Source organism: Branchiostoma belcheri, unplaced genomic scaffold (assembly GCF_001625305.1).
Source record: "Branchiostoma belcheri isolate BF01 breed outbred unplaced genomic scaffold, Haploidv18h27 scaffold3, whole genome shotgun sequence".
Taxonomy (NCBI): Eukaryota; Metazoa; Chordata; class Leptocardii; order Amphioxiformes; family Branchiostomatidae; genus Branchiostoma; species Branchiostoma belcheri.
This window is the reverse complement of record NW_017803909.1, coordinates 389,541-415,444: the sequence shown is the minus strand read 5'-3', so window position 1 is coordinate 415,444 and position 25,904 is coordinate 389,541. Positions and strand designations below refer to the sequence as shown.

At 45.9% G+C, this 25,904-nt stretch overlaps 5 protein-coding genes and 1 pseudogene across 5 annotated transcripts; 2 read left to right on the top strand and 4 right to left on the bottom strand.

Annotated features, from left to right (window-relative positions):
* Window positions 1–311: 311 nt before the first annotated feature.
* On the bottom strand, window positions 312–2,954 carry LOC109473295 (annotated as a pseudogene).
* Window positions 2,955–3,769: 815 nt separating this feature from the next.
* Window positions 3,770–8,897, top strand: LOC109473294. Its single transcript, XM_019773168.1, has 2 exons — window positions 3,770–4,984; window positions 7,644–8,897. The coding sequence occupies exons 1-2, from the start codon at window positions 3,770–3,772 to the stop codon at window positions 8,895–8,897; spliced, it is 2,469 nt and encodes an 822-aa protein (XP_019628727.1).
* A 414-nt stretch (window positions 8,898–9,311) lies between these two features.
* LOC109473293 lies at window positions 9,312–9,977 on the bottom strand. Its single transcript, XM_019773167.1, has one exon. The coding sequence runs from the start codon at window positions 9,975–9,977 to the stop codon at window positions 9,312–9,314; it is 666 nt and encodes a 221-aa protein (XP_019628726.1).
* Window positions 9,978–11,854: 1,877 nt separating this feature from the next.
* On the bottom strand, window positions 11,855–12,997 carry LOC109473292 (ribonucleoside-diphosphate reductase subunit M2-like). The gene has a single exon (XM_019773166.1). It carries the CDS (start codon window positions 12,995–12,997, stop codon window positions 11,855–11,857), a length of 1,143 nt encoding a protein of 380 aa, XP_019628725.1.
* A 563-nt stretch (window positions 12,998–13,560) lies between these two features.
* LOC109473504 lies at window positions 13,561–15,807 on the top strand. The gene has a single exon (XM_019773380.1). It carries the CDS (start codon window positions 13,561–13,563, stop codon window positions 15,805–15,807), a length of 2,247 nt encoding a protein of 748 aa, XP_019628939.1.
* Window positions 15,808–18,788: 2,981 nt separating this feature from the next.
* On the bottom strand, window positions 18,789–19,595 carry LOC109473542 (G1/S-specific cyclin-D2-like). The gene has a single exon (XM_019773430.1). It carries the CDS (start codon window positions 19,593–19,595, stop codon window positions 18,789–18,791), a length of 807 nt encoding a protein of 268 aa, XP_019628989.1.
* Between the last annotated feature and the right edge of the window lie 6,309 nt (window positions 19,596–25,904).

Below are 25,904 nucleotides of genomic sequence, written 5' to 3'. Positions count from 1 at the left end.
TAGCCAGCATACCAACCCCCTTACCTCGCACTCTGTCACTGTCTATAACGAACCTCCCATCGTACCCAGACAGGAAGCAACACGTTCAAACCCGCGCCTGTCTACCGGGCATGCGAATAAGTCCCCGCCCCACAAGATTTTTAACACCACTGCTTCACTTATCTTGTCCAATCTTGGTCGATCTCATTCCATTGCGTCTCAGAAAGATAGCACGTTGTCATCAGTTTCAATCGTTCTAATTGTTGCAGCAACTTCAAGCACTCTAATTATGGTAGTGGGAGTAATAGCGGCATTGTGCTTTCTTCACGGTGCTACCAATCCAGACCAGCATAAAAACTCCTATCATCGCAACTACAAGTACCGTTTGTCAACTCCTGGCAGTCGCACATGCGTTGTGTGTGGGAAAAATTGTAACGATTCCTACAACGTGTTATATTAATTATCTGCAAATTTTGGCGTCGTGGGATAATTGTATAGTGCTGATATCCCGATGTTTTACTGTCATCCTTAGGGATGGAAGAGGAGAAGGAAGAGGTGGTCAGAGAGGCACCATCTTGCGATAACACGCTGTGTATATTTGGCTCATCTCGCCGTGTTGATGATACTGATAGAGCCCTCTTTTTTATCGTTTCCAATAAAATCCGATCTATTCTAGCAGATAACTCTTTGTTCTTTATAATGGCTGTATCCCTTTATATACACCTAATGTTACATCGATTTCAGCAGACTGTTCAGTCACAAGCCGATCCCATTCTTTATAGTCGGGAGACCCACAGTAGAAATATAGCACCAATCATCGCTCACTACGTTTTTAGACCTCACCACATACTATTACTGAAATGTTTCCTCATTTCCATAAAACGGACATTCATGTAATGTAGATTTCGCGCAAATGCTTCCACTCTGCGGATCTCTGTATTGGTCATCATTCCCGTGCTTAGGGCTGCAACGTACATATTGATGATAGTTGATAAATGACATGACTTGAAAGCTTCTTGGTGAGCATCGGTTGAGAGATGCGTTCTTCGGATGTTGGCTGTACAGAGCGGGTTACCGTTTGAAGACATGTGCGCATATAGGGATTTTATAATGTGGTCGGGCGACCAATCCCAACCTAGATCCCTCAAAAACAGCTGTTCAAACCAAGGATATTTGCAGCACCATTCACCATAAACGGTTTGAAATACGGTTTCCCAAGGAGCCTTATCAATAAACCCGTACGTATACAAAGCCCCACCTATCCCGTCTCGTGTAGCAGCCACACCCTCGCGTATATCCGACAAGGCTTTCTTACCCCTAACCAATTCCCCTTCGTCGAACACCTTTGTTAGGTCTTGGGCGTTCTGAGACCTCACGCCCACATTATGCCGTTTGTCGCCATGCCGCACACCTCTACCTAATGATTTGGAGAGATAGCCTGTTTTGAAATGTTTGACGCCCCGAAGCTTCTGCCCGTCAATACCTACTCGACCTTTGCGACCCTTATTAGCCTTATCCATGGCGACTTTGATGTTAAGCTGCTGCTTCTCTGAAAGAGAATCCGTTTTAACGTGACTTGGTTTCAATTGATAGAGCCCAAGCCGCTTGATTTTGTCGCAGGCCATTACATGTAAGTCATTCTGGACGAAGCACCATCCCGGGATCATATTCATACTGCACCACAAACACTTGTGAAATATATACTTGACATCATCAAAGTCTCCCCCGTCATTGGTCACGTGATGATGAAGTCTGGCAATCGCGAGCATGCGTGACACTAATTTCTTAACAGCACTGGTAGCAGCTTCGTCCAATGCCCTAATACGGTCTGAGCGCGTCATTATTTGGTTAGCTGTAATGCTATTGGAGGTAGCTATTTCGTGAAGGGACTTGATAGGTGTATCCCGCACGTCTTTTGGCCCGTATAGTACTTTGCGTTTGGGTGTTATGTTTAGGTCGGAGCGCTTTTTCGCATCGTCACGATTTGTTACTTTGGTTATGACCTCTGTATCAGCAGCTTCCTCCATTTCCCCCGTTGGGTCAGCCAACATCAGACCAGGCTGGTAGATGGCGTAATTATCAGGATGCATGAACTTCATATAATCAATGCGAAGTCTTTTCTCACAAAATGTCCGTGACACGTAACAACGCGCGTCATCATATAATTGCTTTAATTGTAATTGGTGACGTATGTCTCCATTATCGGCCATGATACATGGCACTCCCCGTACCGCCTCTTCGTCCTCAACACGAGTCTGCCTACCATCGCACACTTTAAGCAACACTCTTACCAATTCTCGTATGGGAGCCAAAATCGCTACCAGTTCGGCCTTCTTGTATTTTCTCTCCAAGTCTTTATCGTCGTCCACTAACGCCAACCTATCTTCCACACCAACTCCGTCGTATCCTTCGTCACCCAGTATGGACCCCTCCTCCTCCTCATCTTCCCCCTCCTCCTCCTCCTTCGCTACGTCCTCATCTATAGTACTTTCGACACCTTGTCGTCGCAATTTTATAATGTTTTGAAAGGCGCTCTGGAAGAGGAGTAGAGGCGATCCTACGTTGGCAAATGCTAGGGTGCAGCACCGAATAAGGAAGTGAAAGACCACAGATCTCGGGTTGATTAGATGAATGCTTTCCTTAGGGAAAATATTGAATGTTTTTGTAAATTGGTACCAGGCAACGAGAACCCCCACAGACGTGTGTGGCCGCCTCATACCTACATCATCAAGGTCATAATTCTTACAGAAGATGTCCTCACACTGATGACCGGCCGTCTCCACGTTCATATTAGATACCAGAGGATCATGGGTCAGAATGTATCGACAAACGGCACAGTCGTCATCATCTAGGACCTTATCTTTGCTTTCGCTCCTGCCCCAGTAAGTCGCATACGTGCGCATCCAGTCCTGTGCCTCCTCATCTTCAGTTACCGTGGTAATAAAGTGATCGGCAATCCGGTTCAAACGAAGCATGGTTCTGCAGAGAATATTAGTATGGATCCTGCAATTGGCTGACGAATGGTATACGACAGAAATGGACAACCTTATTCAAATTTCAGCTATGATCACTAGTAGCAGAATGTGTACCAAGGGAGCAATCGATACCGTTGGTAATAGGCGAGAGGTTTGGGCGTCTCTCATGCAAATCAAGTCGTGGGACACACCCACCTGGACCAACCTATTAGAGGACGTCAAGCATGACCAAATCACAAACACCTTATATATCAACCAGGTCACGGACATGCTGAAGAACTTTCTACCTCAAGAGAGTGCCGTGGCCATGACACAGATTTTTCTTTCCGATCCCAAAATAACCCAGAAACAGAGAGACGAGCTTGTAGATATTTATGATAAATACATGCTAATAAGTCATTTCCAAGACGAAACTCTCGTACCCATCCTAAACAGCAAAGTGGTAGCAACCTCCAAAAAACAGTTTGTGGCTCAATTCAAATGCAGGCTAATGCAATGTCTACCCGTAGCCTGTTCTTCTTCCCAACTTCACGACCTGGAAGATATGTTGAGCACCACGCAATTAGCACTAGTCACGGGTAACAGGGTCAAAGCTATGATGAATGGTTGTGGAGTATCCGTGAACATGGGAGGAAAAGCCACCACCTCTGAGGAACTTGATGCCGACCGTATGGAACGCGTGGATGAAAGAGGGGAGGATGTTGACAAACAGACATCAATTGTCGCCACGCATGCCCAGTTTGCTGCATAAATCCACCAAGTTGCGCTATATAAAAGCGCACATCACCACAGACAGCAGCCGCGGTAGAACAAATATGGGACACTATATCGAGCATCACACTTACGTAGAGCATCGCACACTGAAGAAAGTCGGTGTCATAGTCACGAAAATTACCTGCAAGGGAGAGGTGGTGGACACTCGTCAAGAATATAATGTGGACTACGTGACAAGACACGATTATACTCAAAGCCGCTGGGTATGTGTGCTCGACAAGCTACGAACCAGATCTTTTTCTCTCCAACTGCGAAACAGCATCGAAGATCTTAAACGATCAAATGTACATAACGTGAGTCTACATAGCGTTCTCACCGGTCCCTACGCGATAGTTAACCTTCATAACATATCTCTAGCATACGAGCTACTCAACTTGGGCTGTGGTCTGAATTACACCACAATCCGTGACGTGACCTTGCCACAAATTTTAGGGTTTGGGGTCGCACCCAAATTACCCCAACCCAGTGTGCATCAACGATGCCAAGCTGCTAGTAAACAACTTGCTCTCCAGATTTGTCAACCATCCAACTTTGTCTTCCCCGGAATCGAGCCCGTCAATCCCAACTGCCGCCTATTAGTCGAATTTACGGGTGGGATCGACATGGTTAACCGCGCATTTATCAATTGGGTGTGGGACGATCAGGCGCATACCCAACCCGTAAAAGATCGCCGCTACCCCCCATCGGATCTACTGCGTAACTGGATTAATAGTCACTGTCCCCGCAACCAAGAAAGCCTCCTACCTGTATTATTATACAGCGTGATGACCAAGGAAACAGACATGTTTCAAATACTCAATCCCACAACTTTCGTGGCAAATTGGTCGCCCTTCCGACCCGGGCCGTTCATACGTTTAACACCTTTATGTGCCGAAACCGACAAGATTGTTTGGTTCGCACAACACATAGCCATCGTAAAACGTACGGGTGCTAACGCGCCCATTTTCCAGTCATACCTAAACCTATCCTCATTCCCAACAATAATGGCAGAGTTTTGGAAAAGACTCATCACGCAGCCAGTCGACATCGACATTCCACAACCGACTCTCGCAAACGAGGCCACCCATGACAAACGCTGGATCTCATGGCATGAAGCTTTCATAACTTTGTGGGAAGCGTTTATGCCTGATCTCCCTATCTATGAAGGACCGCATCACATGCCAACTTATCAGAGACTCGCCTGGCCAAATGGAGGCAACGGAAAACCACCCCAGTTATATTGTGTCTTACCGCATAGAACCAACTCTATAACGGAGGTCAAATATCGCTACCTGGACATCGCTATCTGTGCTGTTTACTCTTTACCCAAGGATCAAGTCGTATCCGGTTTCATCAGAGGAATATATGAACACGTAGAAACAGACCACTCATAAATGCGGGTTTTAGGGGAGCAAACTCTTCGCGTTTTGTCTCTGAGTCCAGATATTTCTTAAAATTAAAAAAAATCTTATTACGCTTTGTGTGTTTTGTTGTTTTTTAGTCGTTTTGCCGTATTTTCTTTGTATCGTAGGACGGGGATTGAATTTCGGGCACTCATTGCCCACCTCGGAAAATAACAGATGTTGTCTAAAGGCAAACAATACAGAGAAAGTTGTGGTGTGTATATCCGTGACGGATAAAGGTTCATCTCCCTAGAACAACCCTGCATAAACGCGAATCGGTCGTGTTTGACCACCAGATTTGACCACCGTCTCCATCTGTTTTTCATTCTGTAGACTCCATTCACGCATTTGGACCAAGACAATCCCGTCTTCCGCCTGTCCCGGATTAGCGTCTGTGACTGTTTGCAGAGACCAGGAGTTTGGTGGTGAGTTCCCTTGTTTTTTTTTTCCTCCTTGTTGAACATATCGATCAGGCCACTAGCATAGCCATTACAGAGCATTCTTTTATTTCCCGATTGGCTCAATTCATACACCGCCGATGCTCAAAAGCGCGAAACAGGGCAGTCTCACCCGATTTCTGGCTAGAAAACGTGGACATCTCTTTCACTGTGTTCCTGGCTGTACTATCGCTCGATATTACCACATAATCCTTCCGAACCTGAGTCATTCCCTTCCCCACGCCATCTTCCTTGAAATAGCTCACAGTGACCTTTGTCGACGCAGCTAGGCTCCCGCCAAAATCGCACATGACATTGTTTCCCTAGCCCGGACCATTCATGATCGTCTTAGCTCTTTTTCGATCCACCATCCGCCCACTCATTGACTCGGAGCAAAGAGTTAGTCGCTGCATAGAGGTAGAATATTTGTGGCTATATTCTACAAGCCATGTGCCTCTCTGCTAGCCCAAATAGAAACGAGACATACTTGTAGTAACTGGAACACCCTTGCTTGTTATTCTACCACAAGGAAATATTTGAAGTGACACATGCGCTCAATTCTTTGGTTGATCGTGGTTACCGGTTCTAAGATGCATGTTCTTCAAACAAGGATTCGTGGCCAACATCGGTCAATAGGCAGATTTTTTCCTTGTTGTGTTGCAAGATATCGTAATCATGTTTCTCATTTTCTTTTCTTTTCAACAGCTGGACCTGATAACTGATCCTGCTCACCCCGCCACTTCGCAGCTTCCTGCCATTCGTGACTCATCGTGTCAATATGTGCTACTACGCCAGGATCATCATCTTCCCAATCAAGCTGGAGTATCTCTCAAGTTTCCCTTTTTCAAAGAACCGCTATGCCACGCCATGTCATGCCATGCCCATAACTGCCCAGGAGGCAAGGGCAACCACTCAAGAAGAAGTTACGTCGCCGGGCCTTGCCCTGAGTTACATTAAGATCACTGCAGCTGGGCCTGGCGACCACGAACCAACATATTGGTTCACGACGAAGCACCGCACATGGGACAATAGCGAGATTGCCGGCATTAAACTGACTCCCGGCTGCAGTGCCGAGCTTTACATTCCAACCCAGGATACTGGTAGTGATAGTGAGTGAGGGTCTTGCCGATAGAGAAAGTGTCTGTATCTGTATCTCTATCTCTATAGCCGGTATAACCGCCTTTCGGCGTAACACACCAGCTTCGCAGTCACGCGAACTCTAACTCTAGACATCGTTTAAAGCTATCTAGTGAGAATGTCCCTACTGTACTTGGTGACAGCGAGTTCCACTCTACAATAGTTCTAGAAAAGAATGAATTCTTAAACGCCTCAATCCTTAGTTATTTATAGATCATGTAACTTAGAGTAGCCGAGCTCTTGTTAACTCTAGACTTTGTTTAAAGCTATCTAGTGAGAATGTCCCTACTGTACTTGGTGACAGCGAGTTCCACTCTACAATAGTTCTAGAAAAGAATGAATTCTTAAACGCCTCAATCCTTAGTTATGTATAGATCATGTAACTTAGAGTAGCCGAGCTCTTGTTAACTCTAGACTTTGTTTAAAGCTATCTAGTGAGAATGTCCCTACTGTACTTGGTGACAGCGAGTTCCACTCTGCAATAGTTCTAGAAAAGAATGAATTCTTAAACGCCTCAATCCTTAGTTATTTATAGATCATGTAACTTAGAGTAGCCAACGTCTTTTTTTACTTTACATGATGGAACTGTTTTTAAATGACCTGTCAGTAGTTTTACCAGCGTTTTTAATAAATGTCTGCATTCGAAATATCCATCTTTCTTGCGTGTCTTTATGTACAAAATGAAACTAGGTCAAGTAGGATTAGTTCAAATTAAAGGTCTTAGACCGCTTAAAGCCAATGCTCTGTCATCACCACAGTATATATAGTGAAACCCATAAAAATAATAATTTATGCAACCTGAAAGACCTCCACCCCCCGCTTGAACCAACCACCGCCATGAATACCTAAAAAGTCTGACCAACCAGCTATCGGATTTTCTCAACCCGTCTCATAATGTGCACTTATATGTATCAGATCGTGCCCGATTTTACCATCACCCTGATCAGTTATGATTGAAGACGCTACCACGCTCTACTCCTCCTCAATTCTTTGTCCTGTCTCTACCCACTCGACCTCGCCACGGTTTCATTATGCGCAATTACTTACGCGTTACCCTCTACCCAGTTAAGAACGAGTACCTAGACATTCTCGCGGATACAATGAAAACAGTCAGTGAATTCCGCGGACTAATCAAGCACCTCGAAATGACCCATGGTTTAAGGTGTTCCGCTTCAGGTGATAAGGGCCAATTTTTGACCCGTCTTATGCCTGCCGACAACCCTCAGCTGGGAGAAGCTATTCGTCGTTACGTGTTCGGGACTTGTGAGCACTTGACCGTTGAAGACCTCCAGCTCACGACTCCGAAAAAAAGCCTACTTCGATCTGTGGCTTTCAGCATGGCCAACAAGTACCGCCCACATCACGCCGGGGACCCTGTCGGCTGTTATGCCAAACCTACAACAGCTGAAGAGATACTGGGCACCACTTTCGAAAACGCGATATCTCCGGACCTTGACGTGACATACATAAAGATCACTGGACTGGCCACCCCCGAGCCAACTTATTGGTTCATGGTAAACGATCATCTATGGAAGACACACGTCGAGAACGAGTTTGCCACTGTGAAACTGAGTTCCACATTTGTCACTGCCGAGCTGACCATCTTCGAGCCTCGCCGCAAGTACAAGCTCAGTGAGAAAAAAGAGTATCGCCGCACTCACCCCGACGATTCAAAAGGACCACGCGCTAAACTCCCACCCGCAGCACGAGTGTGTGGATCCAAGATCTGGCTGACAGATTTGTTCCATTGCGACCTAGAGAATGTGTCCCGCCATCTCCGCGAGACATTCAATCCCTGCTGTATGTCTCACTCAGACAAAAATACAAATCCAGCCTTCCTGACAATGTGCTTTCTCCACCATGACGACAATTTCCAGCCTCCATCTCTGTCCTACCGCAGCATCATGTCACTCTTGCGACAAAAAAATATTATTCTGCGCAGGGTACCTATCGTTAGCACAAGTAAAGACTATGAAATGTCGGGACGTCCGAACCCAGTTCTCCTCTCCCAGCCTAGAATCCCTGTCTCAATGTACCAACGACGCGTTGAGAAAATTCGCCGCCTGAAAAAGCAAAAGCGCGAGAAAGCCAAACAAAAGCTTAACCGACTCAAGACCAAGACTAAAGCTCGCCTACTAGATCGAATCCGGGCTAACCAAAGGAGAGTTGAGACCAAAGCGAAACCACAGGCGAAGACAGGAGGTAGACAATAGAGTAGACAAAAGACCAAGCAGCTGACGACGAAACTGGACAGTCAGATAAAACCACCGCCATGATAAACAAGAAATCTGTTGAAAAAATGTTCCGATCTCATCACCACCATATACTATACGCACCTTTAAGTTACTCAGAAGGACCATCCTACCAGTCTTCTATATAATGGCCCACCACCAGTATCCTAACATCTTATTAAAGAATTAGAAAATGGTCTTTTAAGATATCTATGCCTGTTGTGTGTTTTCTGTGTAAAAGACAACAATATTTCTCCGTTTACCAAACCGACCGGAAGCCTATCAGTTGATACCTAGCTGCCTCCAACCTAGCAACATTGATAGAATTAGAGAACTAGAGAACAAATAATACAACCAGCCAGAGTAGTTTTTTTACCATTCTTTTTTTCTAACATTTTATTTGAGCGCATCCCCGGGTACTTCAGGTAGTAGGCCTGGTGTTTCAATAGGAACATCAATCCGCAATCCAGGTTTTGACAGTTCTTCTATAAAGGAATGCGTAATATCCGGTCTCTCAGTACCCATCACGTCTCTCACCAATCCATCTAGAATCTCGCGCGATCCATCATTGGCCACCAACCCGTAGTCTGGGTTGCTGACATTATCGTGATTGATATCAATAGACGTACTGTCATGTATTTCATTTGTCACGTCATCCACCATACCCGCCATCCTTGACGCCTTTTCGCTGACTGACCCCATAATGTTCAGCTGTTTTTCCATGTCTTTCATGCCTGGCACCAACTCCTTACTCTCTCTCTTGATTTGTTTCATTTCCTTCCACAAACGTTTGGTAAGGTAGGCGTTCTGTTTCATCTCCTGACCAACCTGCTTGACATTCTCCATCATGGTGTGATGCGTTTGCGCCCGACGTAGAGTTCTCGTGTGGGCAGCAGCTTTTTGTACATAGTACTGTAGGTTGATGCTGTCTAAAGACAAACCCGCCTCTGGCTGCATAAGTGCCTTTGCAGCATTCTTGTTCATATCTATCTTGATGCGAAGCTTGGTCATTTCGTTTTCGCTCGCGAACCAATCATCATGGTTAGACTCCTTTTCCGCCATGACATATTTTGGGAAAAATTCGTCTTCTAAAAATCTTCAGGCAAGCCATTCACGAGTATGCAAAATGCACAACTCCTTAACCACACCTCTCAAATTGATACATTATGCATGCTGAACACCGGCATCATGTGTTCCGTAATCATAATATAAATAGATTTTTTTCACATGACCCGGTCTATTCAAGTATATAAGCCCCGTATCCCAGCCGTTCGCACAAATACCCTAAAAGAACAAAGATGGCTCCCCGCAAGTTTGACTTCGCTTGCGACCAAAATCAGACCCTCACGGATCAAAACTGTAGACATACCACAAACATCGATTTAAGATGTACCGAGAGTCTCGATCTAGTGCATTTCAATGACAACTTCTTGTATATGAGCACAATGTCAGTAAGGGATTCGGTCGCCTTCGTCAAAGTTCTTAGCTTCTCGCATCGCCGCATCCTCCTCTTGAAGGTGGTCAACGAACCGACTAACCGATTATATCACGAGTACGAAGTTCTTCAGGCTATGGCCACCGTCCCAAACATCTTACGTGCTGTCAGCTGTCAAGATATCAGACTCGACGTCTGCAAGCTAATGGAGGGGAAGGACCCTTTTAGATACAGAGACAATCCTGACGTACGACCTGCTCTTCTGATGGACCTTATCGAAGGCGAGTCCTTGTCCAAATTATATCACCAACTTCAGCCTTATGAAGTTCGCTCAATCACCGCTCGTATATTACTCACACTATACGTGGCCCAGCAATACCACCAGTTTAGTCACTACGATCTGACTTTCGACAACATTATATTAACTTATTCTCCGACCCACCTAAACCATGATGAATGTTTTCGGATCGGACCTGCAAGCTATTCCATTCCTATGTGTGGTTTTGTCATCACCATAGTTGGGTTGGGGAAAAGCCATGTTCGTAACTGTCCTGCTGGACATGCACCCATCGACCTACAGAGAGGAGTCACCCCTAACGTGCCCAACGCGTCGGCCGACTGGGTCATGTTAATGACATCAATGTATCACGCCAAGAAACGTGGCCATAAAGATCAGGTGAACTGGATCGGATATACCCCACCGTTTAGTAAGCAGGTAAACTCAATTCCTACCCCTGCACCAGCACCACGAGACATGAAAGAAGGGTTATCCCATATTGAATGGACTTTGTACAAACATTTCCTGTTTGATGACGGATACCTTCACGTACCCGAGGAACCTCACAACTTTGAGAAGATTGCAGCAAACGTTTCTGAAACAATTCCGCTCTCATCTCACCTTTTAACCAATCCCGGGGGCCTTTCCCAAATCATCGGTCTACTGCGCGGGTACCGACAACAGACGGGTTCCTTTCAGGAAGAGCCTGCCCTATTCTTCAATGCAATATCCGCCCTCGATGTTTTCCTAAAACATGTTGAGGAAAAGCAACGCCCCGACCCTTTTAAACTTCTGGTGAGTTTCGCCTCGTTTTGCAGAGAAAACATGACACAATTTGATGTGTTTCACATCCAAGATGAGTTGCTCATCTCCAAACTTAGCCTAGCCGCCCGCCACATTCGCGGTTACATGCTTGTTCAAGCATTCTATCTTCCACAGTTTGGCGTCTATGTGCCCCATGAGACACTAGCTGATTACGTCTCTAATCCGATATACGGACCATCATCATAGATGGATCGTCAATGTATTTCATACCCATGTTGTAGATAAAGTTGCAAATAAAAATATACTCGAAATATACCCGTTTCTCTCCAAGAATTCTTCCTTTTACACGAATAACTATATACCCAGTTATTTAGTCATAAAGTAAGTAACTAATAAGGCATATCATAAATATAATAGATAAAAGCAGACAAAGACCATCTTTTGTTCTGATATTCTTTACTTTTAAAAGTCAGCATGCAACGTGAAATTCTGCTGATCAGAGGAGGACATCACCCCCATCTTCTGGTACTCTCCCACCTTCTTCTCAAAGAAGTTGCTCTTGCCCTCCAGGGAGATGTTCTCCATGAAGTCAAAGGGGTTTTCAGTGTTGTAAATCTTGCTGCACATCAAGTCTCCCAACAATCTATCTGCTACAAACTCAATATACTGTTTCATCAGGTCTTGATTCATCCCAATCAGCTTCACGGGAAGGGCGTCTGTCAAAAACTCTTGCTCAATCTTGACGGCACTGTCTATAATCTGGTGAATATCTGCCTCGCTTGGCCTGTTAACCAGGTGGCTAAACATCAGACAGGCAAACTCAGTGTGCATCCCCTCATCTCTGCTGATCAGCTCGTTGGAGAAAGTCAGCCCTGGCATCAATCCTCTCTTCTTCAACCAGAATATAGCTGCAAAGGACCCAGAGAAAAAGATCCCTTCCACAGCTGCGAAAGCAACCACACGTTCCCCAAAAGTGGCTCGCAGGTCTCCAATCCACCTGAGGGCCCACTCAGCCTTCTTCTTTACACAAGGTGTGGTCTCGATTGCATTAAACAGATGCTTTTTCTCATGCGGATCCTCAATGTAGGTGTCGATCAAGAGACTGTACATTTCAGAATGGATGTTCTCAATGGCAATCTGGAAGCCATAGAAGCACCTGGCCTCGGTCAATTGCACCTCTTTGTAGAATCTCTCTACCAGATTCTCACTGACGATACCATCACTAGCTGCAAAGAATGCCAAAATGTACTTGATGAAGTGTTTTTCGTTGTCAGTGAGACTCCTCCAATGGTCCAAGTCCTTACCTATGTCTACTTCCTCCGTTGTCCAGAATGACGCCACGGCCTTCTTGTACATGAACCAGATGTCGTGGTTCTGTATAGGAAAGATGACGAAGCGATTGGAGTTCTCCTGTAGTAGGGGCTCATCCTCTTCCCTCTTCTCTGGGATTTGGGTCGCTTGCGTCCTGACGTCTTCGCCATCTGGAGATCTTGCCATATCTTGACGCTGATTCTCCCCGATAATGTTTCTTGCAGTCTGTTTCTCACGGTCTAGAGAGATGTTCAGAGTGGACTTGGCAGATTTCGGTGGTTGCACTGGAAGCATCTTGTGGTTCTGTTGACAATGACAGAACAAAAAAAATTGCCGTTAGGAAAACCTGTTGAATGGGGAAGAACTATGATACTGAGAAAGAGGGAGACCAGCTCGGAGAGACGAATGCGTGGTATGTGTACACCGCTAAGGGAACGCTGACGAAATGAAGCGAGCGCTGCCACCCTCACCCCCCTCGCCCCTCTCCAATACCCTATTCTGTCCCCCATGCCCATATTTGCATACATGGATAAACAGAAGCCATCGTCTGACCCATGAAAAATGCAAATTTACAATACTAGGTATCTATATTGATCTGGTTTACCAGCATTTTATTGACTGGAATTCTTTTTATTCGCCCGCACCCACTAGTTGTTTGTGAGGGTCTTTATGGGATGTCATCCGTTAAAGTAGTTCACTCTGGCCCATAGTCTAATTTTCTACGTCAAAAGCAACTAACCTTGAAGCCATGAAGAAGTTTAAGTCGTTCATTTTTTACCTATCGTAGCTAACTCGCTTGATTCAATCCTACTTCATTACAGGCGCACGCATCGCAGTCGCAACCAAAGGTAGCCACCATGATTTACCAACAGATTTTAGTGCTCTCTATTTGGTATCATCTAAAAACAAATCAGGTTATCGCTTCCCCCGATATAGCCTCTCTTCCTACCATAGTCGAGGCCCATAATTATGGAGCTTTCTTCGTCAAGGAGACTCCTCTCCTCAACGGTTTTACCAAATATAGACACACGATAGCTATCGAAGATCCTGTCTTGCCCCATCAAACTTTACGGCGTCAAGCTTGCGAGACTCCCGAGGACAGACTGCTTCACTGTGAGAGCAATAATAAACTTATAGGGGAGGTCGACTATGAAAACAATGCCCGCCTAACCCGCATTGGCGAAGAACGACAACGTGCCATGTCTGCTATTCCTAACAACGATATTAGTGATAGCTCACGGACAATTCGTTCGCGCCGTTCCATTCGCTCGACATGGCCACCGTATACAGAAAAGGCCAGAAAATATGCTTCCGCCCAAACAATAGCACAACACAAGAGATGGTACGTCGTTAAACGTGGTAACGTGAGCGTTGTAGAAGTGCTACCCAATCATCACCGCGAGCGCAGAAGTGTGACCGCAGGACCTCGATACTGCAAAAAACTTAAAGAAGGAAACGCAGACGACGAGGATGGCGGTTTTCTACAAACTCTAGGTAGAGCCTGGAATGATCTTTGGGGTCAACCCACCTGGAGCGATTTAAGAGCGACCGACAGGCACATTTGTCAACTAGCCGACGTTATTAGCGACATAAAGGATGAAGTTGTGGCTCAGACTAATCGACTTGGTAGTATGAGTAAGGCAGTAAACAAGCGGGCCGATGACATAGAATCTGGAGTTGCCCGCACACACCAACTGGCCGAACAGACCATTCAGCATTTAAATGAGCTGGGTAGGTCTATTGCAAACAGGACCGAGACAAATGAACAACGCATGACTCGTATTGAAAAAAGCCAAGAACTGACTTTGGCCATCCGGTCCCACCTGACTAACCTTCGGACACAACTGGTTGATTATGAAGAACACATTAACAATTACATAGCTGGGATTAATGTCCTTTTAACCGGTCGTTTACCTATACAATTAGTGTCCTTTAGTGATGTCAGGAAAATATTAGATCACGTCATCCACAATGTGCTTCCCGAGACAAATATGCGCATAGTACACAATAATCCGGGTTTCTACTTTATGACAGAAAACATCGTTTTCACTCGGTCTGAAAAACTCAGGACCACATACATCACCATTACCATACCTATATTTGATCAGGGTGGTCTTCTTGGGGTTTACCGAGTCGTCCCCCTTTCAATTCCGACGAAGCACACCAGTGTGGCGACCACCCACATTGCAGATCTCCCAGATTACCTTGCAGTGACTGCATATAGAGGACAAGGATTTTTCACTGAAATGAGCGCCGTCGAACTAGCTTCTTGTCGGGGTGATAAAGTCCGCACATGTCACACAGAACGATCTTTACAGGATTTTGACACCCCAACCTGTGCTGCTGCCTTGTTTAAAGACATGCCTGCCAAAACCGTATTGGAACTTTGTGATTTCCGATATAATAAATACGCACGACCGAGCGAAGTTATTCAATTACCGGATTCCGAGTTTTTAGTACTAGCCCCCCAAGCCGCCAACATGACGGAAAGTGATTGGCTAATGCGTGGTCCACCTCCGCGATCTAGGGAAATTAAAGTCAAAGCTTCCACAATAACTTTCCTAAAACCTCCCTGTGGATTTGATGTGGATGCTCCCGGTATATTTTATATACCGCCTCAGTGGAGCAACTGCGAAGACGACGAATATACTCAAGTCGTGCAATCGTTCCCTATAAACAAACCTATGGCTCATCTCACCCTGGATCCCCAGCAAATAATTGATGAGATCTCCGCTAGCACGCGCATACAAGACGTATGGGATTATGACGATCACATTCCCGACCTCGAGCTCATTTCTGGGGAATGGGAAAAGTCCGTTGACGATTCTCGCCAACAATCTGCTAACCTCAAAAGGCTGATTGAGCTGAATAATAATAAAACCGAGGCTTTTGCCACTCGGACCGATGAGGCTCTCCGCGCCGCTACCGACTTCCATGACCTGAACCTCGCTCACACAAATGACTTGATTAAGAAATTTGGCAATTTAGCGTGGCTGCGCTCCCTGACTAAAGGCAACACTGCAGCTGGTGTCGGAATCATCACCTTTTTTTCAGCTACTAGTCTCATCATGAGTATTATCGTATGCTGGTGCAATCACCGCTAGTTAACCCATCTATCAACCATACATCTATATACCCATCTGTCTATGTATCTCTCAAATGTTTAACTGGAAATGTAGAATAAAACAATACGAATAATACAATAAGTTCCTCTCTTTTATTGAGCACATACATAATATAATATCAGAAGTTGGTAACCCTTACATTGGTTTATTAGGATCTCTACTATTAGCGCATTTTGATACAATACCTGTACCACGTGAGCGCTACGCGTTTTAAATCACAATATGGAAAGATTTAAGTATAAATCAACAAAAATATTAGCACATTTTTAATACGTTGTTACGCGTAAAAACTCGAGTGCTACGAGTAAGGAATGGGGGCTTGCTATACTCTCCTATGATCTGCTACTATTGGCACATTTTCGGCGCGACATATTACAACACACCAGACAAGTACCATGTCTTTAACCTTTTCATTGCTTTGTTAGATCTTTACTATTTAGTACATTGTCACAACTCCCACCACTACTATTAGCAGCGAGGAATATTCGCACAGTTCACGAGCCTACCTAAAACCGACTCTTTCCAATATATGTCATGAATAGCAGCGTTCCATGCACGAGAATCAATAGTAACTACCGACGGTTCCTTGATTACAAGACCTACTATGTTGACTGCTTCCCCTGCTCTATTTCCCCCAGAAAAGCCCGCATAATGTTTCTGGCTCCATTGATATCCCTGTCGACACGATAACCACATTTTTCACAATGAAATACTGTTGAAGCCTCCAGATCTTGTTTCACGTTGCAATAACCACATGTTACTGAAGTGTACCTCTCAGACTGTACCACTACAATACACCCCGTTTGTCTTGCCCTATCTTGTAACCGTCTTTTGAATGCCTCATGATCGAGTATCTTCACATTGAATTTCTGCTCTTCTAAAAGATTTTGTTTCGCGACGTCTCTTGTGTCTATCTTACCCAAGACAATGAGACCATATTCTCTCACCAGTTGGGAAGTGATGTTGTTATGCTCATGTCGTAACTTAAGCTTCAGCTCCCATTCAAGACGATTCATCTGCCGAAGTCTATCATCCGCTTCTTGAAAATGTTCCAGCTTCAAGGCTCGGACTCGCTGCCTCTTTGCCGCCCAGTACTTATCTATTTTGGATTTAAGGAGATCTCGCTGTTGTTGAGGCGTGCCCACCCGCCAACACTGCTTCTGGGTAGGGGAATAAGCTGTGAGAAAGGCGCGGTATCCAGGATCTATAGATACCGCATGACGAGACAGAGCACCAAGTGGTTTCCTCGTGTAAGACGGGTCGCATGGAACGTTTAAGCAATATCTCCCCGACGGCTTTCTCGAAAGACATATGCCTTCTCTTTCAAAAGGTGGTATCTTGTCCAAAGGTTTATGGAGGCTCACTATCCCCAACCCGATCACGCGCACCTTGTTCTCAGTGTCGTGGCGAATATTTTCCAGGGGAATGTCCACATCTCCCACACGACGGCAAGCTGGCCGATTACCATATCTCTCTCTATCGTTCAAGAATCGGGTAACTGTAGCTTTTCTTTCCAGCTTGAATTTAGCCCATGTCTCTTTAGGTGGGGCTGGAATTATGTGATGGACCTGCCTGTCCACCCAATCGGGAGGCGTAGAGGAGTCGCATAACTCTCGCAGCAGGGTCTCTTTTAATTTGCTCCCTTTTCCGCGACTAGTCTTATTGACGCAACAGTTGTAAACATAGGCTGCCATTTTAGCAGCTATCTTATGTGACTCTTTTTGCTTGGCAGTCAAAGTAACCCCTACAACAAAAGTAGTGGTGGTAGAAGTAGTAGTAGTAGGGCTGGGGTCGTAAGGCTCCTTGTTCTGTCTCCGTACCCAGAGTTCTCTTGCAGTGATACTTCTAGACATCTGGCATCGGGGATTAAGTTGACGGGTGGTGGATTCTCGGGCATAATGTCGGTAAAACGTGATAGCACCCCGTTTTGCGTCATGTTTCCCGTTGTCCGTTTCAAAGTGGACATCGGCAGTATCCCACAAGATGGACTGTTTTGGTCGATAGCAAGCCATGTTTCAGCTGGCAATGGCACTCGCACATTTGCAGCATTCCCCTTTATAGAGCGATGATTGAGGCCCCACCTACTTTGACTTTATTTGCGTATATACATTATTATTAAGTGCCGTAATATTCTAAAAATAAACGTTCTTCCGCTGTCTCGCCCTGGCATCTAGCCCCTCACCCGCCTTCTTCCACAAATGAATATAATTGCTTCATAACGAAACAGATTGATCTTAAGCCGATTGATCTTAAGTTTTGAATCCTAATGGCTTCTATAACTATGTTATGAGGAAAGCACAAAGGCAGTTTTGGGCATCCAACGCTGTGAGTTTTATTTTTCACACCAAACAAAAATTCTCCCAAAGCCCAAAACTGTTTGTAGCTTATCTTACAAAAAAACATCAGCCTACATCAGTATATTACAAAGACATTAGTATTACGTACGTTCCTTAAAGTAGAGTTCGTATTTTCGTTTCTCCCATAGTGTTCATAACAGTGACAGGGCCTTGCAAATTGATTGCTAGATATACAAAAAAACAGAGTTTGACTTCCAGTCTCCCAAGATCAAGCGGAACCCCGCATTCTAACAGGTAGGACGCACCACCCCTCCGGAAAGAATGGCCAGCGTAGCCGTAGGTGCAGGGGATAGCACCTAGTGCCGTGAGGCTGGAACTGAAGTTGCCCAGGAATTTGGGATACGCAAACGAAGCTAAGGAGTCAGTGTGATCTCTCTAAAGAAAGGCAGACTGTACTATGCAATGACAACTACAACGGGTTGCACGCCCAACTTTCAAAGAAAAAGCAAACTTTTTGGTCAAAAGCACTAGTGTTGGCGTCAACAACGCTAAAGCGTATATGCAAATTTCTGGCGTGCAGGATTTCTCGTTTTGCAGAAAACCGCGTGTTTAGAAGTCAATATCACGGATATGTCTGTTGGTGTTAAGGATCGGTCCTTCTCTTCATGGTGCATCGTCTGGATGAGAGATAGGACTGCAGAGCCTGGTGGCTATTAGTTGTTCTATCTGCTTCTGGCATGCTCGCAAGCAGTCCATGTGTATGTTGGTGATTTTTTGCATCTGTTCCAGCAGTTCGTTTGGTGACGCCCAAATCCCCCCGAGTCCATCCAGACCGTTGACTGCAGCACCGATGCTTCCCGCTGCGATCATCGACGGCAGGTGCATTGCAACCTCAAACTCTGTACAACATAAAGCGATGAACTTCTGTGCGTGCTTTGCGATCATATCGCTTTTTTCCCTTTCAATAGACAATCTACTTAGGATGTGTTCTAGAAAGTCACAAGGAGTTATTGCCCACAAGTCCCATTTCAGTTTCATCAGCACCAAGACTTCCCACTCCATGAGTTCTTGACGCAAGATAGAGTTGTCTGTATAGCTGACTAGGTTCTCCGCCGTTAGTGGAGTGGTTTCTTTTAACTTGGACGCGATGAACATACAAACTGTACCCAACAGTTGGATTTGATTTTTCTTTATCCGAACTTGAGAGAGAAATCTGTCCAAATAGTTCATTGCTAGGGGGAATACTTCATCTTCGCACCTCTCTACTTTGCAGACCTCGTAGATCCAAGTCGCGACTATTTGTCTCATGCGCGGCTTGACTTCGTCTTGTACCGCCTTGAAGTAGGTACTGGAGGGAAGATACTTGTATTCTGTTATAAGGAGATTGTTCAAGACTTCGCTGTCTCCATGCAAGGCTGGGTCCCGGTAGCCCCTTCTGATGAAGTCTCCTTCACAAGACAGTAGGGCCATGGCGGTTGGAGGGGAACTTCAGGCGGGAGTCTTCGTGATCCAGTCGATTTTGCGGGCCAAATCCTGAAATCAGAGCAAAACAAGGCCTCTTGAATATTTGAGAAGGTTCTAAAGTATCTTGAAGGTGTTAGAGTGGGGTCTTAAAGAGTGTGGTGTGGTCGGCAGCGCTCTATGAAGGGGACCGGGTTTCACCCTCTCGTTCACTCTAATGCTGCTAGCCGACCAACCTCTAGCAGAAAGGATATATAGCTGCGTCCATTTTCATATTACCCCTTTCTCTACTCTCGGTCTGTGGCGCAACACGCATTCGGCTAAAAAGTGGTTACCACGACCAATACTAGTAATACTAGAAAAGGCAACCAAACACCATCACGTCCCCAACAATAGCTACATCAATATCCAACTATGCATGATCCTGCTTTACGCGTATTAAATCGAAATAGGACAGTATCCCAGTCAGACATATATTGACGCCTATACACCACAATATGTCCCTTTATGGTACAACCAACATTAACTTTGGGCTTATCCTCGCGCCCATCAAGTTTGACGAATATCCTCCCACAGAGGAGATTTCGCTCTTTTTAGAGACGTGTGAAAGCTACTTGAGCCGCCGGCGTGAAGTAGAGCAATCGGAGACAGCAAATATTCCCTCCAATGCTGACACCAATACAATCGAAAGTACCCCCACGTACCTCATCCGCCAGAGACTATCAAAGATGGAGCTGGCTATGATAAATAGGGGAAGAGACATGTGGCAAGCCATCAACCTATTTGTCGCAACTGTTTCAGCATATGAGTTTGGTCGAGACCCACCGCCCCAGTTCAAGAGTGCAGCTCGCCTACACGTTTACTTTTGTCATATATATACCTGTACCTTTCCGGCACAGATCGTACAGACCTTTGCCGATTTTCTCATTAAGAACATAGGAGATAAAAAGTCGGATATATTTGGTCTCCTTCGCCGCCGGCGCGACATCGACTCGCCCTGCAGCATTTCGGACACCACAGCCCTCCCAAACCCCCAAATCACAATGTCGTTTCCTGTCGAATATCAGATCGCCGAAGCAGTTTGTAACTGGTTTGATGTCCCCGAAAAGACTACAGTAGAGCTATGGAATCAGTATGACCTGCGCACTGGCAACTTTGACCGCCTCGTAGACTTATTGACTTGCGTTGTTCCCAACGTGGTGGTACCGTCTTGTAGAATAGACCCCGGAACGTTAGATTATGATGAGCTGCTGCGTGCCCTTCGTGCCGTGCAATCTCTGGTTATGATGGAACAGTCTGTTGAAACCATGTTTGATGTGTTAGTAATGCACCCTCTCCATCACCATTTCACTCAAAAGTTAAGGCTAGATTCTGCAGTGCCTGTCGAGTGGAAATTATGGGCTCCAACTACCCTCATCATTTCACCCGACTTCCTCCAACACGTCCAAAAGACCTTGCTCGGCCTTAAAGATGCAGACGCGCTGACGTCAACACTGACTCCCAATTGCCTTATTGACCTCGCCCACCTATTCCGATATGTGGACACGACGACCGGATGTTACTTTTGGCTTGATTACATGACAAACACTACCAGGATGCCCTCCCCCGAACGTCAGCGACGTCATGGACCAACTCATCGACCACTGTGGGGCATAGAGTGGAGAAACGTACTCCAGCTAGAATCAATAGAAGACCTCTCCATCATGCCCTCAGTCTCCAGTCTATGGTTTGAACCTACTGGAGCAGACAAATTTGTAGTAGATGATGCAATGCGAAGAGGTGGACAGCCGAACCCTCACCAGTGGTGGTCTGACATAGTAACGACCGTCTTTGATTGCGAAGGAGAAAAAGATTTGTCCGTAGAAACCTTTCTAGGAGATCGAATTTTGGGCACATTAAATTGGTTCCAAGGCACAGGTCGCACAAAAGCTACCGTCCCAGTTCACGACGAAAGTGGGGAATTTTTCGAGGTACCCCTGCGAGAGGATACAGACCGTTTGGTAGCTCTAATTTTCATCACCGCGGCGCATGAATTTTTTACCACCAACACTCGCCCCCTTCCCCACGTCCTTGCCCATCACGTACCAGAAATCTTCGGACCTAGCCCCACCAATCTTCCTATCGCACATGATAATTCAAGGTTTTATCTTAGCAAGTACGGTCACCTTTATCCCAAATCAGACATCTACTTTGCAAACATCATGGCCCCACCTGGTGCTTATATGTTTTTGGGAGTCATAAACTCTCAGAACGTCGACCTTCCCAAATGGTGGCACGTCACCTTTATGGGGGGTGAGAACGCTTACGAGCGAACCGTATTTCTATTTTATGAACTATTTAAAGAAGACGGTGCTTCATTTATAGAAGCAATGGTGTCGTCAGCTCAACAAGTATATGAATCGCCTCCACTGACTGCCCGCTTAAAACAGGCTCTATCTAATCTATTAGACGCATATGAGACTGGGACCGAGACCAAGCAGATGGCCGAGGAGTTCGAGAAACTTAGTCTTGACTGTACTCTCTGACCCCCTCACAAAATGACCGCCCTTTACGAGCAGTGCATCGCATCTGGTTGCTACTATACCAACACCACTCTCAATTCTGATATCGTGAACACCGGTCTCTTTCGCTGTCACACGCACACACACATCCTACATCTGTGCCGGCCCAACCTCACGAACCGCACTTGCCCTCTACGCGACCGTGTCTGCATCTTAACAGGTACTCGTTATACCGAAGCCGAACTCTTACCCAATGACGATTCAGTCGATTGCCGTTACGATATCTACAATGACACCACTACCAGCTCTGCTATCCACCAAAGAAAGGACACATCCGACGTAATTATCAGCAAGTATCAGGTTTATCCCTTCTGGCAAGGCATCATCGACTTTTTGGCCGACTTTGCTCTACCCAAGCACGTAGACCAACACAAACGACTCGACTCCATAATTCATCGATCTTTTGTACTATTCCACACATATCTATTTACGGAGAACAAATCCCATCAACTGGATAATACAGAACAGAGTCTAACATGTGCACGTCGTTACTTGGAGATTTGTCAGACGATCGTTTCTCACATGAGCCCTGATGAATCAATCCGCCAATACATGACATCGTTGCTGGGTACCAATCGCCAAAGTGGGGCCAAGTTTCGCAAGGAAATTGCGGTATTAGTCTCGCGCGACATGATGCTCAAAACAAAGCTACTGCCTCCCATATACAAATCTCGCGAGCCTAAACGCTACAAACTGGACACTAACAACGAAACCAGAAACAGCCTCGCCGTCAATCATGACTCCGTAAAGAAGAAAGTCTGCATAAGTGCAGAACACCCCCCAGAGAAGCACTCAAAACTCGCCAAGGATGTCGATTGCCCCCAAACCCACCCTAATTCCTTTACAAAATACGTACCAGGATTTGTTCCCCCCAAACGAAGGTTGGACAGACCGTAAATCTCTCATCTTTCTGACAAGTTTCTCCGCTGGCACACCTCCACCATCTATATTTTATCGTGTAGGGTATCACATGTGCGAGATTGCCACCACAAACACACTTCCTTTTCGCTTTGTTAACAAGCTTTATTACGACCCACGCCATCCTACTCGCCTGTACATCCCTATTCCGTTAGAGGGTGTCGTAGCGCACAAATGTGTAGTCACATTTGTGGAGCTCGTGCACGAGGGCGACTCGCACATTTACGCTCGCCGCAACACCACTCGCGTCAACCCATATAATCCTAACGAGACTTCCTACAGCGAATGGCACGTCTCCGTAGATGAGGACAAGATCCCGTTTAAGGGAGCCCCAACCTCTCCAGAAGGTTCTCTGCTATCATCTTCATCTTCTGGAGATACTGACCAGAGAGAGGTAACTGCTACCACCAAAGCAACGGTCACCTCCTCACCATCCCAGGCATGCTCAAAAAATTCGGAGGCAGAGCAGTTCCTGGCCTTTATCTTTAATTCGACCAAACAGCAACTGTACCAGTCCGATGAGACACCAGCCCTTCGCTTAAATGCCGATGACATAACAGTTTCTACCTCGTGCGAGGTCAAGCAGGTGACCGATAATTCCCTTCTGACACCTAAGCAATTAAGCTACAACCCCAATCACCCGTTATGGGTCATGCCAAACGAATTAGATGACGTTTTTGCCACTCCATATTGGGTGGATGAAAAGCACTGGCGCTACTGTAACGACTTGTATGTTCGAGTGGCTACGGAACAAACAAGCCCTCCTTTAACCGCCGTCTGTAGTATCGATGCTCTTTCCTATAAGCTTACAACCACGCTGGGAGCTAGTTATATAGACGAGCCAGAAAAAACTATTGGAGTATCACGAACCAACTGGCCTGACCCCGAAAGCTGGCCCATGGTACATGTCGATCCCATCTGGGCCAACATTCTTGGTAAACATGATACCTTACGACTTTTGACCAACATAGTTCTGGGTAACGTGTTTAGAGCTTTATTTTGCTCAGCACTCCCTGACATACCCTTATTTAAACATGCCTTGATCGATTTCGAAGAGGCCGCGGTCCTCTTTACCACTCAAGAAGTATACACACGTCATACTCAAAATGACTTTTACATAGACGTGTGGCGCCTCAAGCCTTTTGCCGACAGATACAATCTCGGGGAAAGATTTGGTAGCAAACAATATATGTATGGTTACCAACCCCAGGTTAGAAAGGCAAGCTACCTCGTGGCCATTAATAAATGTACTGACAGACCAACCGTCGTAGGGGCTCACGAGTGGCTTGTAAACGGGACCGAAACAAAATGGGGCCGAGAACACTCCGTCAATTTGGAGGTGACGACAAGCATTTGTTCGCAACTCCGTGCTGTCATAAACCACAAAAACATTCCCGAAAATAAGGAAATGGGTGATCTGATTACCACCACGTTCAAGACAGCCATAGAAGCGGCTGTTGACACCATGGAAACATACGTTCACATTGATGAATCTGGGCTCATTTACATATCCCATCCCTGTTTCCCCGACGAGATGGTAATGACTCTTCTCCCACACGACCTCAAAACAGATGAATCCCGTCTGGCTTTACAGATTACCGAACTGAACCAATTGTGGACAGGTAGCAGTTTGGAGCGTGGCTATGGCTCTGGAACTATGTAGTTTTCCACTAGAGTCGAGAAATTTTGTTTATAGCTTCCATCAACGCATCAAGTTGACACTTTGCAACGACTACAACCCCCTCAACCTCGACCACTATCGCCTGCTACCCGAGGAGTATGTGTATTTCTTTAAGAGTCGCATCGTTGTCAGCGGTTTGATATTTATTAAACTCCACCGCTACCTATGTTCCAAGAAGCCCTTTGTTTACCCCGTTGCCTACAAGCGATGCGAGCAAATATTATGCATATACAGTGTTCTCATTTTCAAAACTCCTGACCTCCTCATGTCCATAGGCCTCGACGTAGTCCGTTGCCTGGCATCACATTATGGTGGAGATGAGGCTATCATCACGCTCAATACACTGTTTCACACAGTTCGCGCCCGAGAGGAAGCTTTTGTGGTAACCGCCAATGTAATAGAAAATCAAGAGTCTCACCCCCGCATTTTACGCAGCACCCAGTCAATGATATATCGCAATTATCACCATATTCCTACGACCCCCCCTACCAAACGCCTCTACTTGGACCAAACGACACTGGACATGGAAACCCTATTGCATCTTCGTATCGTTCACGAGCGCCTCATGATGAGCCGATATCCCGTGGACGACTTCAGTTCTTATGGTAGCGCATGGTCATCCGTGCTTTGTCAAAAAAGTGGTTGTCCCGCAAACGTCTTATCCTCCGAGTCGTGGAAACGAGCCTTCAAGCACAGCCGCCTTATTATCAGCAAAGACCACCACCAACAAGAACAACATTCGGGGTTTTATATAAAGGGTGAATACGAAGGTGTAGGTTATACCCTATTTTTATTTGAGCGTAATACAAAACCGCTGTCCCCAGTTCACTATGCTGGCCTCTTAGACGTGATAAGTCGCCGTGACCCCAAAGGTCGCCTTTTTGTAGACCACCGTCTATCGCACCATTTCATCAATGCCTGCCCCAAGTCAGACTTCAGCATATATCTTATCGATTATCCGCACACCACCTTATTCGCCCCCATCCCCCCCTTGGTGGTGCAAGAGCGATACGTCAGGCGCTTGTCAAATCTTCAACTACAAGTGAATCATCATAGGACTGCTTTACCCACATACGCAAACGATTTCGCTACCGACCCCGCTGTCAAAACTGCACCTACGAGGTCCGACATCCCCGGGCCTCCACTTCCACCGATTAA